Source organism: Zootoca vivipara, chromosome 5 (assembly GCF_965207765.1).
Source record: "Zootoca vivipara chromosome 5, rZooViv2.hap1.1, whole genome shotgun sequence".
In the NCBI taxonomy this organism is placed as follows: Eukaryota; Metazoa; Chordata; class Lepidosauria; order Squamata; family Lacertidae; genus Zootoca; species Zootoca vivipara.
The window spans coordinates 82,759,069-82,773,934 of NC_142588.1; the positions used below are offsets into that span (position 1 = coordinate 82,759,069).

General features: G+C 46.1%; 1 protein-coding gene across 5 annotated transcripts in view; it reads right to left on the minus strand.

Moving 5' to 3' along the window:
* Positions 1-10,616, minus strand: part of TNIK (TRAF2 and NCK interacting kinase) — a 278,512-nt gene extending 267,896 nt beyond the window's left edge. For all 5 annotated transcript variants that reach the window (XM_088669855.1, XM_035132805.3, XM_035132806.3 and 2 more), the window contains exon 1: positions 9,538-10,616. In XM_088669855.1, the coding sequence (XP_088525981.1) occupies positions 9,538-9,594 (57 nt within the window). In that variant the 5' untranslated portion in view covers positions 9,595-10,616. The remainder of the gene's footprint in view (positions 1-9,537) is intronic.
* Positions 10,617-14,866: the final 4,250 nt, after the last annotated feature.

The following is a 14,866-nucleotide window of genomic DNA, read 5'->3' on the forward strand; positions in this document are numbered from 1 at the left end:
TAGGGAAGCTAGATGGGCTCCCTCCCTGCTGGCAGATGGGAACTGACTGTGTTTTGAGGAAAGGGCTAGCGCTGTGGTATTTTTATTGTTGCTATTATCTGTATTTCTAATAGATCTTTTCAATACATAAATTGTACAATAATTGTACATTTGAATATATACTTGCCATTATTCTGACTATGTTTCTGCTTTCAGAGCTAGTTATTACTTACATTATTACAAAAAACAGTAATAATTGAATGCAGTGACAATAATTTATGATAATAAAGAGTGGACACATAGTCCTACAGATACAGACGGCCCTTTGAGAGTGACCAAACTGCTGATGCGGCCCCCGATGAATTTGAGTTTGACACCCCTGGTCTACACATTTCTCCCTATAAACCCGGGGTGGGTGGTGGGAGAAGAAGGGGCAAGAACTCTCAGCAAGCAAAAAAGAAAAGTCACTAAAACCACATTGCTACTACTGTGAGCTGCTTTGAGTTCAACACTGCCATTGTTGGGAAAGCAGCATATAAATATTAAATCAATTCAAATGTACAAAATACAAAGCTGTCTTGTACACAGAGTCTGGCTACTGGTCCATTTAGTTTTGTAGTGACTGGCACCTCCAGAATTCCAGGCAGAGGAGTTTCCCCCAATGATTGTTTAACCCAAGATGGCGGAGACTAACCCTTTCGTATGCAAATGTTGTGTTCTAAAATTTGCACAATGTTGCGACATTTGATCACAGGGTTTTTCCCTTCCTGGTGGCATTAGGTAGATTCATATTTATTAAATTACTACCCTTCCTCCAAAGAAGCCCAGAGCATCAAAACAAAACAATTTCTTTTTAATTTAAAAAGCCATCTCACGCCCTTGCAGATAATTATTTCAAGCTTTCCAGGTAGAGTATCTTTCAGACATCAAAAACATGGGTAAACAACTTGCACTGCCCTTCAGCAGTAGCTGAATGTTCTTTTTAAATTCCTCCGGAACATTAATAGTGAGAGAGGCAAAAGCACCTCAACTGGGAGGGTGTTCCACAAACAGGGAGCCACCACTAAGAAGGCCCTATCACGGGTCAACAGAAACACAGAGTCGGCACTACCAACAGGACTTCCCATGCCAATAGTAAGCAGAGAAAAGGGACAGGTTAGTTCTGAATAGTGTAGAAAATGACCAACAGTGCCTAAGTACACAATCACGGGGGGGGGGGGGGATACCCACATTAGGCTTTAATCCCCAAGCCACCTATTCTGAAGTTGAACCCTTTGCCAGCTTTGTCAGCCTTCAGTGGTATAGGCTAACCTTAAGTGGTCTGTAGATCTTCTACATGCATAAACATTTATTTTGTGTTGCTATTTATAAACCATTTAAAAGAAAAAAAAAGCACCCAAGTTAGCAGCACAGTGAAAAGACCATTTTTCATGAAAAGCCTCTAATGACCGGGTCAGCATTCTTGCAAACCAAGGTAACAGAACATCAGCAGAAATCAGAACAGGGGCCCTAATTAAAATTACAGGCAGCAACTATTGACAGTCAAGGCCCAGTTGTCGTCCCCCACCCCTCCGGCCTTGGCTGTCCACACTGGTCATGGCCACATTGGCCTGCAAATTGGCACCTCTAAACACAGCCTAGAGGTCGTTCCTTGAAAACTAGGGGCTCTGCGTTAAGGTGTGCACTCATTTAATCTCCCTCAGCATAATAGGGGAACAGACGGCATCTACCCCAGAGTAAATGCTGCAAGAACTTAGCATGCATGCAATGCCTTGGTTAATTCTGCTTCGTCTCCATCCTGGACGCGTTTGCCATTCAAATGGAACTGGTGGAGCACTGGCAGCAGCGACATTCCGCTTTGTTCACAAGCGTCTTATCTTAATTGGAAGGGATTAGCTATAATATAAACAAATGGCCTTTGAAAAATTTACTGTTTTTATAGACGCAGGGCTAGGGGAATACACATTTGCAATGTTGGATGCCATCCACTTTCGGCACATGAGAAACCCACAGCACTGCTCAGCTGCCTGCGGTGTTAATTGCCAAATGGCACCTAAAACCTGGGTTACAGTTGCCACAACCAGTTTTTTTTCCCCAGCCAGAACTCACCAAAACTCCAGCACCTCTCAGATTGGGAAAACACCGTAGATTTCTCAACATTAGCAATCTGCAAAATTGTGAACGGCAACTGAATGGCAGGATAAATCAAGGCATAGTGGTGCAATGGGTTAGTTAGTGAATCTGGCTTTTAAGCAGAAGGTTGGTGGTTTGAACCCACCACCCAGGGATGGCTCCGGGCAGGATTCCTGCATTGCAGGGGGCTGGACTATATGACCCACAGGGTCCCTTCCAACGCTACAATTCTACAATTCTGTATCACGAGTCAAGCCAAGCTCACATGGGGACAGGCATAAGGGGCCCCTACCTATGCCTGAGAAATGCTGGCCAGCCATTGAATGAATTTTAGAAATACAGGCATATTCTTCATTTAAACAGGTACATCTCTCGTCTCAGTTTTGTAAAAAAAAAACCAACACCTGAGAAATTTATATAATGATATTCAACAAGATTTATATTTTTTTAATCAACTAAAAGCCTCTTAAGCTTTTATCAACAAAAACCTCTTAAGTAGTTTACATAAAACAATGTGAAATATTCATTTTTTGAAAATTACCAATAAAATCATGATGTTGCTCTTTTTTGGTTTTATGTGTGAATGAGAATGAGTCAGTTTTTACATGCATGGACGGTTTTAAAAAGTATTATTTTGGGGGTGGGGTGAGGGGGAGGGAACTGCCTCACAGGGTATGAGACCAAACAGTCTATTCTGACTGGCAGGAGCTCCCAGAAGTCTTTCCCAGCCTCAAAATCCTTATGACTGGGAATACTAGGGCAGATTAAACCCGGCGTCTCAGTCCGGGGAAAGAACGAGATTCTGCACTGTGGGTGTCACGCTCCACTACCATCTCCCATGGTCCCTCTCTCTTGTTATTGTTTTGTCACTGCATTAGGCCCCACCGGAAAAATACAATTCATTTCATTTATTTGTTTATTAAATGTATATACCCCCCCCTTCATGCGGAGATCGTCAAAGACAGTTTTGCAGCATAAAAACACAAAATGCAAACGCAAAATACGTAGCGTAATAACAAAAGGAAACCCAGCAACCAATGATTCATCTCCCACAAACACACTTAAAAGGCCATAGATTGAACAATCAGCCCAAGGGCTTGGTTACGATAAACGTTTTCGCCTGGTGCCTAAAGATACATAATGAAGACGCCAGGAGAGCCTGTTCCCCCACCACCACCCAAAGAATCCTGGGAAGTGTAGTTTGCTAAGGGTGCCAAGAGTTGGTAGGAGAAGCCTCTTTCTCCTCACCATCAATCCCTTTTCCCAGGGAACTCTGGGAGTTTACTCTCATGGGGCTGCGTACCTGCTTAACCAGCTCTTAAGCGGTAAAACCTGGTGGGAAAATCTCAACCCTCAAATTCCTGTCAGTGTTTCCTGTTGGGCTTTATGACACGAAGCACTCTGTTTGGACTGCATTTTGCATCTTTCTTCAAAATACATTTGAAGATGTATGTCACTTCCCTGTTTCCCCACACCTAATGTGCAGTCATATGGATGGGTCTTGATTTTCTAATAACCCAAGGAAAAAAAATCTGTGTGACTTACAAAACTCCTCCTGGCTACAGGCTTTTGTGCTCAGGCAGCAAATGTGCTATTGATTTCTGATTGCAAGGCTCTGCAAAATGATTGGATTGCTTCACAATAGGCATGCAGCACCTTTTAACAATTATTGTTAAGTGCTAAGTGCATTTAGTTGAGCTGATCCATACACTCTAACAGATTAGAGACCTATTCTTCCCTTACTTTAAAGGGAAATTAATAATAATAAAAGATTTTGCAATGTATAAATACTATGCAGAACCACAGTCAGTAGCCTGTCTCCTTCCAGGAAAAGTGTGACGTTGTTAAGCAAGTGTGAATTGACCATGGTTTCTTTCCCTTGAAATGGGTCATAGGGTTCCATTTATTTCTTTCCTTGCTGTCCTCCATCATTTAAGAAGATTTTGTTCTCCCCACCAAGGGACTGAATGGTCCTGGCTCTACCAGAAGAATTATGAGGGGGGTTCTTGGCCCCATTGGCTCCAGGCACAAAAGACAGGGAGGAAGAACGGCTGCAGCTCAGTGGCAAGGCATCTGCTTTGATCACAGAATGTCCCAGGTTCGATCCCCAACATCTCCAAATGCAGCTGAGAGAGACCCCTGTCTGAAACCCTGTAGAGCCCCCCACAGTCGGGCTAGGCAATGTTGAGCAAGGAGGACCATTGGTCTTACTCAGTATAAGGCAGCTTCCTTCCTATGTTACATACTAATGTCATCAACTTTGGGGATGCTTCCTGAGAGACAATGGAGTGTGCCTCCTGGGGTGAAGTCTAACTTCTGCGTTAGCAGCACTGAAGTGACCTCCCTGGGGAGCAAGCCTGGGCAGTGTGTATGGAGGTCCTGGGCTACCCAGATGACAAGACAGACACACACCCCAGCCTTGCTGATGTGGTCCAAAGGAAAGCAGGTCAATAGGTTTGGCACCAGTTTGGCTGCAGGAATTGCCGGAAGGAGGTGTACAAAATGCCATCCGGCCATCTTTAGGAATCCACTCCGGATTTGTTTAGCCTTTTCTTCTCCTGAAGATGTCCCGCAAAGGTTTAGGATCAGAGATCAATGTGGAATGACTGAATCGTTGCACTTAAATGTTGCTGTGTGTCAAAGGAACTGTTTGTTTTTCGATTCACTTACTTTTACATTATTTTAGCAATAGTACATAATGAAAAGTTTGCTATGTACACCACTTTGAGCACAAATGTATTTGTGGGAAATGCAGTATACAAATAAACTTGGCTATGACTAATATAGCACATACCTTTTTTAAAAAAAAACACCACACAAATTGAACTATCAGATAAAATTCCCTTATGCAAATATAGCGGTACAGCAGCAAAACATGCAACAGCCGCTGACTTCATTATATCCATGTTCAAAACCTGCAATGTGCCATGCTACGGAGCAGCCACCCCCAATATGGCACCCTCAACCTGTGTTGGCTGACAAACTCCCATCAGCCGTCACGGCCATGCTAACTGGATCTGGTGGTAGCTGTAGTCCAAAACATCTGGTGAGCACCAGGTTGGAGATGGCTGCTCTGGAGGACAAGCTGAAGTTCAATGGGACAGCCCATGTTTTACAAAGGCTTGTTTCTGAAGGCATTCAAGTCAGTAAGCAGTTCGGCAGGACCGGTCATACCGGTCCCGGTTTTATTTGTTTCTAAAATTTGCATTTTCATCTAATAAATTAGGGTCGGAGCACTGTGGTTCATATAAATAAGTTCCCAGGTTAAGTCTACAGCACTATCAATTAAAAATATTTTATAAACAGGACTAGGAGATTTACTGGCAGTGAGAGGACATAGGAAGGTGGTTTTTATGCCAGGTTGGGGTATTTGCTCACCTGCAGCTCTCTAGGGTTAAAGAAAAAAGGATCAACATCTGTAACTGGAGATGCCAAGGATTACATTCAAAAAGAACCAGGTTCAAAGTGTGTGCTCCACCACTGGGTCATTTCCTCCAGCAGAGAGAGGAAAAGATGTACCACTGGGCCAACTCTGCCTAAGGTGGCTTAATACGTATATAAATTATGGGCAATTCATCATAACATCCAGAATGTTTTGCACACGCTGAGTAATTAAGAGAAGAAGGAAGGCTGTTTATCTGCTTGCACAAAGGCAAATCAGACACATCACACCTTCAGGTAAACGTAGCAGAGCATCATGTCATTCACTGTGCCAAAGACCAGTCTTATCCTGTTGACCTTCAAGGATTGCACAGTCAGACAGATGCACGTCTTCTTGAAGAGTTATCTGCTTAATGAAGTGCAAATACAGCTTGATGCTAACCCTTTAGTGTCAAAAGCTCTGGACATATTCACAACAAATTGACGCGGGACATGTACAATCCTAATGCCTTAAAATCAGTGGGAGAACTGCCATTGGTTTCACTGATTACACTGAGAGCAGATAATACTGAGATAGGTGTACAGATGGACTGACCAAGTATAAAGAAGTTTCCTGCATTCCTATATGTCTAAAGAATGAGCTTGCTTCCGAGGGATGCTTCAAATATCACTGAAGGAAGGAAATGTCATCCACAAAAGCACAGTATCCAAATCAAGAAGTAATGGTGCCACTCTGTTCTGCTTTGGTCAATTCTTTGGTCAATTCTGGCCACCACCATTTAAGGAGGATATCCATGAACTGGAATGTGTCTGGACTCTGGAGGGGGACAAACATGGCGAGGATTCTGGAGTCCATTAGGAAAGAATGAAAGAGCTGGACGTGTTTAGCCTGAAGAAGAGACGAGTAAGAGGCAATAGGACAGCCACTTTTAAATATGTAAATAACTATTACATAGATGAAGGAGCTAATTGGTTTTTCTGTTGCTCTTGATAGTTGGACCCAAACCAAAAGGCCTTTGGAAGGTGGTGGACTCTCTCCCACTGGAAGTTTTTAATCAGAGGCCGGGGGCCCGCCTCTTAGGGAATGTGCAGTTGTGGGTTTCCCACATGGGGAGGGAATGACCTTTGAGGCCCCTTCTAACACTAACTTTGAGACTTAAACAATAGGGTGGGTGCAGGGTGCAGTGCTCTACAAACATACAAAGCACAAGACCCACATTTTTGCTTAAAGTACCGTATTTTTCCGTGTATAAGACTAGGGGTTTTTTTAAACCAAAAATTAGGTTTAAAATTGGGGGTAACTGGAAAAAACAGGAAGAAAATATATTTTGATATGGCCTACAAAAGTGCAAGGCTGCAGGAACCTCTCATTTATTCCTTTTACAACACTCCATGAAAATAAATGGAAGCACAAGGGAGTTTGGGTAAGTTAGAAAGGGGAACATTTAGCTCTATTGAGATTTGGTTGCATCCCAGATTCCAATGTGGTCCTATGTCATGGAGCCATAAGGGCAACACCAAGGAGCAAGGGAGGAAAATGAACAATGTGTGCTCTTTTTCTCTCACAACACTCATCTCACTCCGTAACCACAATTTACTCTGAATCTACAGCAAATAATGTAACCATCACCCCAGGATTAAAATCAGTTCACACACACAAGCACAAATTTTTATCAGGTGTCGAAGGCCAGGTTCAAGAAGCGTGTCTTCATCACACAACAAAAACTACATAAACGTTCATCACACATTACCAGAGCCAGATTGCACCGAAGAATCCCACCAGTTCTTTCTAGACTGGGGTAACAAATATGGTGCCCTCCAGATGCTATTGACTGTCCACTGACCATGCTATCTTGGGATGGTGACAGTTGTGGTTCCACAACATCTACCAAATTGGCTGCCCCTGGACTAGACCCATTAGCAAGCATCAAACACGCAAAGAGCTAAATAAAGACATGGAGTAATGAATGAACTGTTTAAAAACTCGGTCCATTCACTTAATTGATGGAGAGAGAGAGAGAGAGAGACACAAATCTGAAGCCTTTTTGGCATCACGGGGTCTAATTCCAGATGTGGAGAAGATGCCATGAAGGAAAAGTACCCTTGGCACATGCCAGGAGGTAGCATTTTCATTCCTCCTCCTCCACATATTCCCAAGGATGAAACCAGGCAAAGCCTGCCTCACACCAAGCCCCCCTAACAGGCTTTTTGCCAGCGAAAACGAACACCAAACCGGAGGGCCAAAGAACTGATCCAATGAATCAAGATCAGAAATCCAGAGCGAACAGGAAGTCCTCCTCTCGACTCCTCTATCACTCACACACAAAAATGTTGCAGGCTAAGAAGAATCCAGATAAAATATGTATTTATTTAAAGGCAGAGTAAGGACAAATAGCACATCTGTCTGGTTGTAGAACAAGCACACTATCTGCATGCACAAGGTCCCAGGTTCAGTTTCTGGGGTCTCCAGGCACCCCAGGCAAAGACCCCTGCCCGAAACCCTTTTGTCCATCAGCGTAGGGTGCGTACTGTACACAGCAGGCAAGCAGGCAATACTGAGCTGGATGATCAAATGGTCTGACTTCACATAAGGCCTTCTGAAGTTCTTGGGGGAGGGGAGGATAGGAGATGAATGCTATACAGTACCTAGCATATAAGTGCAACAGAGGATCACACACCAATGGCTCCCCCCCCATTCCATTTATAGAATAAGCCAAGAAGCCATTGCTCATGCAGTGACCTCTCTCTCCAATGGGTGAAAGCTTGTGTGCACGTGCATCTATCCAGAGAGAGAGAGGGAGGGAGGGAGAGGGAGGGAATGAATGCATGCAAGCTGATTCCTCTTGGGCAGAAAATGCATTTAATCAATTCTCCCCACCCCATAATAACGTGATGCATGTAGCCTGTCATGAGGCTACAACAGCCAGGAGGTGCACTTGCTTCTCTCCAGAGGACTGGAAGAGATCACTAAAAGGTTCATGTGATTCCATTTCACATCATCATCAAAATGGACACTAGGAACAGTCTTTTAACATTCACACCAGAGGAGCAGCCGCTAATCCAGTTTGTTCTACCATCGCTGCATGCACATAGCAATATGGTTACGTGCAGCGTATTAGGAAAGCAAAAAAAACCCCGCCGCTAATTTTCCTTAATAGACATGCACAAAACGACATGTTCTATCCCCTCATATCAGCTCTTCTTTCTGTTGTGCAGAGAGAGAGAGAGAGAGAGAGAGAGAGAGAGAGAGAGAGAGAGAGAGAGAGAGAGAGAGAGAGATGTGCTCTTTTGTTGTATGCAAACAAGCTTAACATTAAGGGTCAGGAAAGTGGCGCTGGACCTTGCAACAGCCAAGGCAGCATTTCAAGAGAAACAGAGAATGTTGCAGCGCGGCGAGCTACGGTCTCTCAACAAATTTACGCCTGGAAAGAGCCTTCACGTGTGAGCCTCCGCCCCAAATACAGGGGGCTGTATAGGTTCTACAGGGGGAGAAGTGAAAGGGAGGAATAAAATCGATTTGCAAGTATTGAATTGGCAGAATTCGAATTTGCAAAAGGTGACAAGCGCTGGAGAACGACACCTTGCCATTTTAAACACCCTTCCATTGCCTCCACCCGAGAAAGGGAGAGACATGGATTGGGGATGGAAGGAGGAAATGCACCATTAAAACAGATAACAAGAGGCTTGTTGGAAACAGCTGTGCGCGGCTCATTCCTCTTTCTCCAGAAACCCCAGCCAGCGCCTCATGCATAAGCGCCCCCATCTCCTCTGAGCAGGGAGACGCGCCTATGTCAGTACGCATTCCGGAAAGGGAGAAAAAATGACAATCGGTAACCCATACCCGCTGCTTATCATTAATAACAACCTCCACCAGCAAAGTTATCGCGTGCTCAAATAGTAAAAGGAAGAGAAGAGGGGGAGGCGATGAGGCAAGGTGGAAGCAGTGAAAAGGGGGAGCACAGAGGGAGGGAGCGAAAAGGGGAAAGGTTGATCGGGTGGCCTTCTGTCCCCTACATTTCCCCTGCCTTCCCGGTTCCTCCTTACCCTTAAGGCTGATAGATCTATCTCGTCCAGGCTCCGAGCTGGAGAATCACTCGCCATGTTTAGGGGGATTTCTCAGCCGTTTGCAAATGGACAGAGCCAAATTGTTTTGAAAAAAGCACAAGGCGGTTTGGTAGGCGGAGGCGGCTGCAACCTTGCAAAGTCGTCCGTCTCGGGCTCGGAGCGGAGGGGTTAAAAGAGAGCGAGCGAGAGCGCGTCTCCTCCACCTTGTCTCTATTGCACTTCTCTCTCTTCGTGCGCTTGTGTCAATGGAGGGGAGGCAAGCCCCGCCGTCCTCCTCTTCTTCTTCTTCCTCCTCCTCTCCAACACCTAATGCGCTCCCCGCACCAACAGCACGGAAAGCGAGCGAGCTTCTCTTCTCCTGGAGAGCTGCTTGCAGCCGGCCCGGCGCGCGGTGCCGCTTTCTCCCGCACGGAGCCCGGCAGCTCCTCCTGCCTTGGCTGAGCTCGCGATCTCGGGACGGTGGCGGTGGCGGCGGCGGCGGCAGCAGCAGTAACAGCAGCGCCGGCTAAAGGGCACGGCAAGGCGGCCGGGGCACGGGCGCCTGGGCGCAAGGCATGCTTTCTCTGTGTCGCCGTCGACTCCCCGGATGGCTGCTGCGCTCGCTTGCAGCGTCCTGGCGAGGTACCTCAACCCCGAGGGAAACGTGAGACCCGCGCACGCCGCTGCTGCTGCTTCCTCCTCTTCTCGCGGCGGCCTTCCTGGGAGGAGGGAGAACAGCAGCTCCAGGGGCGGCGCCTGCGCTCCGCTGCGCGCCCAGGACTAGAAGCAGCAGCCAAGCGGCGGCGCGAGCAGCTTTGGCGCGCCGCTAATGCGCGCCTTGCTTTCCCTTTAATTTCAAAGAAGAACGGCCGGCCGTGGGAGGAGGAGGAGAGAAGATGTGGCAAATAAATAAGCGCCGCTCAGCCCCTCTTTGCTCTGTTTACTGGCGGCGGCTGCTGCACGATGTCGCTCCAGCAGTTGTACCACTGGCCGGGCACTGGGAACAACCTGCTACTCCTGTTATTTTGAAAAAGCCAGTGCAACAGGCTCCAAAAACCCGGGTTACTTCCATATATCACGCCTTCCCCGCAAGGAGGAGCGATGCCTATATTTTGGTGGGGAATTGCAACAGCTCGGATCATGCTCCTCCAAACCGTCAAAATTCCAAGGCGCGGTGCCAAGGAAGAGAGTTCCGTTTGCCCGAGATTGAATCGGGGAAACGGTGTCCCTGATTGGCCTTCTCAGGTGCAAAGTCCGGCGAGGTCCGTTACTCCGAAGTTGGCATTTACTCCCAAGTAAACCCGCACAGGTTTGCTAGTCGAATCCTAATCATGTCCAGGGAGAAGTAAGTCCTGTTGAATTCAGTGGGGTTGCTCCAAGATAAGTGGGGTTCGCGGATTGCAGCAAGCCCCATTGAATTCAGTAGGATTTCTGGTTAGGGCTGAGCTACTTCCGAGAAAACCTGCGTAAACTTCAGGCTTGGAAGACAGCTCCGCCGAACCTCTTTAGAACTTACTTTCGAGTAAACGCATTGTATCGGGCTGTTCAGTGCACTAGAGATTTGTGCATCATTAGCAATTTTATTTTCTCCCTACAGTTCTGAGCCTGAATAGGAAGCATCGGTCCTAAATTTAGAGCAGCGAGGGGATGGTGGTCCTTTGTGGTTCCAAATTAACCGCTGTGAGCGGGAGGAGGGAGCAAGTAACAGTTTTATTAATCGAAACCATATAGGGTTTTTTCCCCCGAATTTATCAAACTGCTACAAACCGACCTTTCCCAATTTGAGTAGTGATCGGACCACGCCTGTGTCCAACTGTTTCGTTAATATATTATTTTATAACTTTCGTTGGAGAGATGCTTAACCGTATGAATTCAAACCAACCCCCCAGGAAGGAAGCTGTCTCAAAGGGGATGCTAAAGTCCCAGCCTCCGTATAATTGCAGCTGGAGAAAGACAGAAGTACGTTTCTGGGTTTTATCTGACAGAGGCCATTAAAAACAAACAACACTTGTATTTTACCAGGAACATAAAATACAGGTTCCTGGATTTAATCTTGCTTGGTGCAATTTATTCAGACAGTAGTTTTCCTTAGGCAGAGAGTCCTTCCAGGAAGCCAAACCCCTTAAAACTGTATACTGTACTTTGCTAGTAATCTGAAGAGGCTGTTTGTGTTTACAACTGATCCACATGCCCAAAGACACTATTGATTATTATTAATTCCCAAGGTCCAGGGAGAGACACCCAAGCTCAAGGTCACCCAGCCCTGAGTTTGTGGTTATGTATTTTTCAGGCTGCATTTATTAAAGCATAGTTGGGCAAAAGTCCCAGTGAGTTCAATTATGGTGGACCACAGGCTTAAAATGGGCCAACAATGTGATGCAGCAGTAGCAGCAAAAAAAAAGCTAATACTATTCTTGGCTGCATCAACAGATGTATAGGGTCCAGATGAAGGGAAGTAATATTACCACTCTCTTGTACCTTGATCATACCACACCTGGAATACTGTGTCCAGGTTATTCACGTTTCTGAGCACAATTCAATTCTGAGCACAATTCAAAGTGTTGGAGCCGTAAACGTCTCCACCCCCATCGTTCTGCCCGGACACTGAGGTCCAGCTCTGAGGGCCTTCTGGTGGTTCCCTCCCTGCGAGAAGTGAGGTTACAGGGAATCAGGCAGAGGACCTTCTTGGTAGTGGCGCCTGCCCTGTGAAACGCCCTCCCATCAGATATCAAGGAAATAAACAACCATCTGACTTTTAGAAGACATCTGAAGGCAGCCCTGTTTAGGGAAGCTTTTAATAATTGATGAAATATTATATTTAAATATTTTGCTGGAAGCGGCCCAGAGTGGCTGGGGAAACCATTATTATTATTATTATTATTATTATTATTATTATTATTATTATTATTATCATCATCATCATTATCATCATCACCACCACAAGTTAAGAAGGATGTTGACAAGCTGGAATGTGTGCAGAGGAGGGGAACCAAGATGATCAAGGGTCTGGAAATCTGCTGAAGGAGCTGGGTATGTTTAGGCTGGAAAAGAGGAGACTGAGAGGAGATATTTACAAATATCTTAAGGCAGACATCCCCAAACTTCGCCCCTCCAGATGTTTTGGACTACAATCCCCATCATCCCTAACCACCGGTCCTGTTGGCTAGGGATCATGGGAGTTGTAGGCCAAAACATCTGGAGGGCCGCAGTTTGGGGATGCCTGTCTTAAGGGCTGTCACATGGAAAAGGGAGCTTGTTTTCTCCTGCTCTGGAGGGTACAACTCAAACCAATGGCTTCAAGTTACAAGAATTTTGAGGTGTGGGGAGAGGGAATGCACCAGATTATATTTGGGATGCAAAGAACAGAAGCCTCTTCCCCTCTGCTCCTCTCCCTTTTCATGGCAACTATACCAGCTGACAGCATTTGCTTCCAGGGCTGACTCTTGCAAGCCATGGGACCGAATCAATGTCTTATTATGATCATTAGCGCTGATCACAGAGTCATCGAAAAGAAGCAATAGAATGGAGCACAGCGGCATCAGCCTGTAGTGATTGAGTAGCAGAGGCGTAGCAAGCCCAGGTGGTACTCGGTGCGTTTGTTTGTTTGTTTGTTTGTTTTTGTCGACCCGCCCCCCCCAAATGCGGCTCTGGCGAAAAGTGAAAAACATGAATTGCAGAAAAACTAGAGCTTACAGAACAAAACCGACTTCAGATATGAAATCAGCACTGAAAGAACATATAAGAACAGTTGAAAAATCTCATGCAACAGAAAAGAAATAAAAAAAATGTTCCGGGGGGGGCGCCGAGTGTCATCCCCCTCCAGGGTGGCACCTGGGGTGACCTGCCCCCCTTGCTACGCCACTGTTGAGTAGTTCTCTAGAACAGCCTTCCCAGTGCCTCGAAGAAGACATCTTTCGGCAGGGGACCTTGCAACTTCTTCACATCTCTGGTGCACAGGAAGAGCGCCCTTTGTGAACACGCTGAGGGGAGCTGGGTGGGAGTGTGCAGAAGTCCTTCCCCTCACCTCTTACCTGATCCCTTTTTAAAACTGGAGAGCCTGGTTGAATGTGGGACTTCCAGGATGCAAGGCATATGCACTGCTCCTGAGTTGTGATGCCCCCACCGACAACAAAGGATTCAAACTTCAAGAAAGAAGATTCCACCTAAACATTAGGAAGAACTTCCTGACAGTAAGAGCTGTTCGGCAGTGGAATTTGCTACCAAGGAGTGTGGTGGAGTCTCCTTCTTTGGAGGTCTTTAAGCAGAGGCTTGACAGGCATATGTCAAGAATGCTTTGATGGTGTTTCCTGCTTGGCAGGGGGTTGGACTGGATGGCCCTTGGGGTCTCTTCCAACTCTATGATTCTATGAACTTGAACTGAGAGCTATAAACCAGGGTTGGGGGGACTTTTTTCAGCCTGAAAGCCACATCGCTTCATGGACAACCTTGGTGGGGTGGGGGGTAGGAAGGGCCAGAGTGAAAAGTGGGAGGAGCCACATAGAGGCCAGAGGCACGGACACACATCTCTCTGTATCCAGGAAAGGCAGAGACCTTACCACAATTCAAGGATACTTCTAGCAAGGGGAAAACATTCAAGGAAAGTGTAGAGCAGGGCTGGGGAAGGGGCTGGGAAGAAGGGGTGTTGCCTGGAGAGGGAGTGTTGTTTGGGGAAACCTTCCAGGAGAGAGAGACCTAGAAGGCCACATTTGGACCCCAGGCCTGAGGTTTCCCACTCATACTGTGCAATTGCTCAGATGTCCGACATATGTTGCACAGAAACCATTCATATGTACATACGACCTTTCCAACAAATACCTTGTGCTCAGAGCAGGTACTTGTTTGTCAGCAACACACCCACGACAGCTTTAAAGGGAGATGCATTCAGCCGTCTACAAATAATTTTCTTTTAAGGTACAGCCGGTCAGGAGTGTCCGCTTGACAGACCACAGAACACATTTACCTGGTCTCCAGGGGATCTGCAGTATTTTAATCAAGGGGAGACGACTATCTCTGCTCTTAGGGAAATCAGAATGGTTTACAAAAAAAAAAAAGAAGGATAAATAAATCTAATCTGCAGTTTCATGGTGCATCTGTATTTTGACTTGGGAGGTACAGTGGTGCCTCGACTTATGAATTTAATCCGTTCCGAAGGCACCTTCATAGGTCGAAAAATTCGTAAGTCGGAAAACGCCATTGGAAACGCGATTTCCCATAGGAATGCATTGGAAACGGAAAAAAACGTAAGTCGAAAAATGCCTATCTAAAACCACCGCGGTTTCCTTTCAGATGTTGAGACATTCATAAGCGTGCGGCCATTACCCCCATTCGT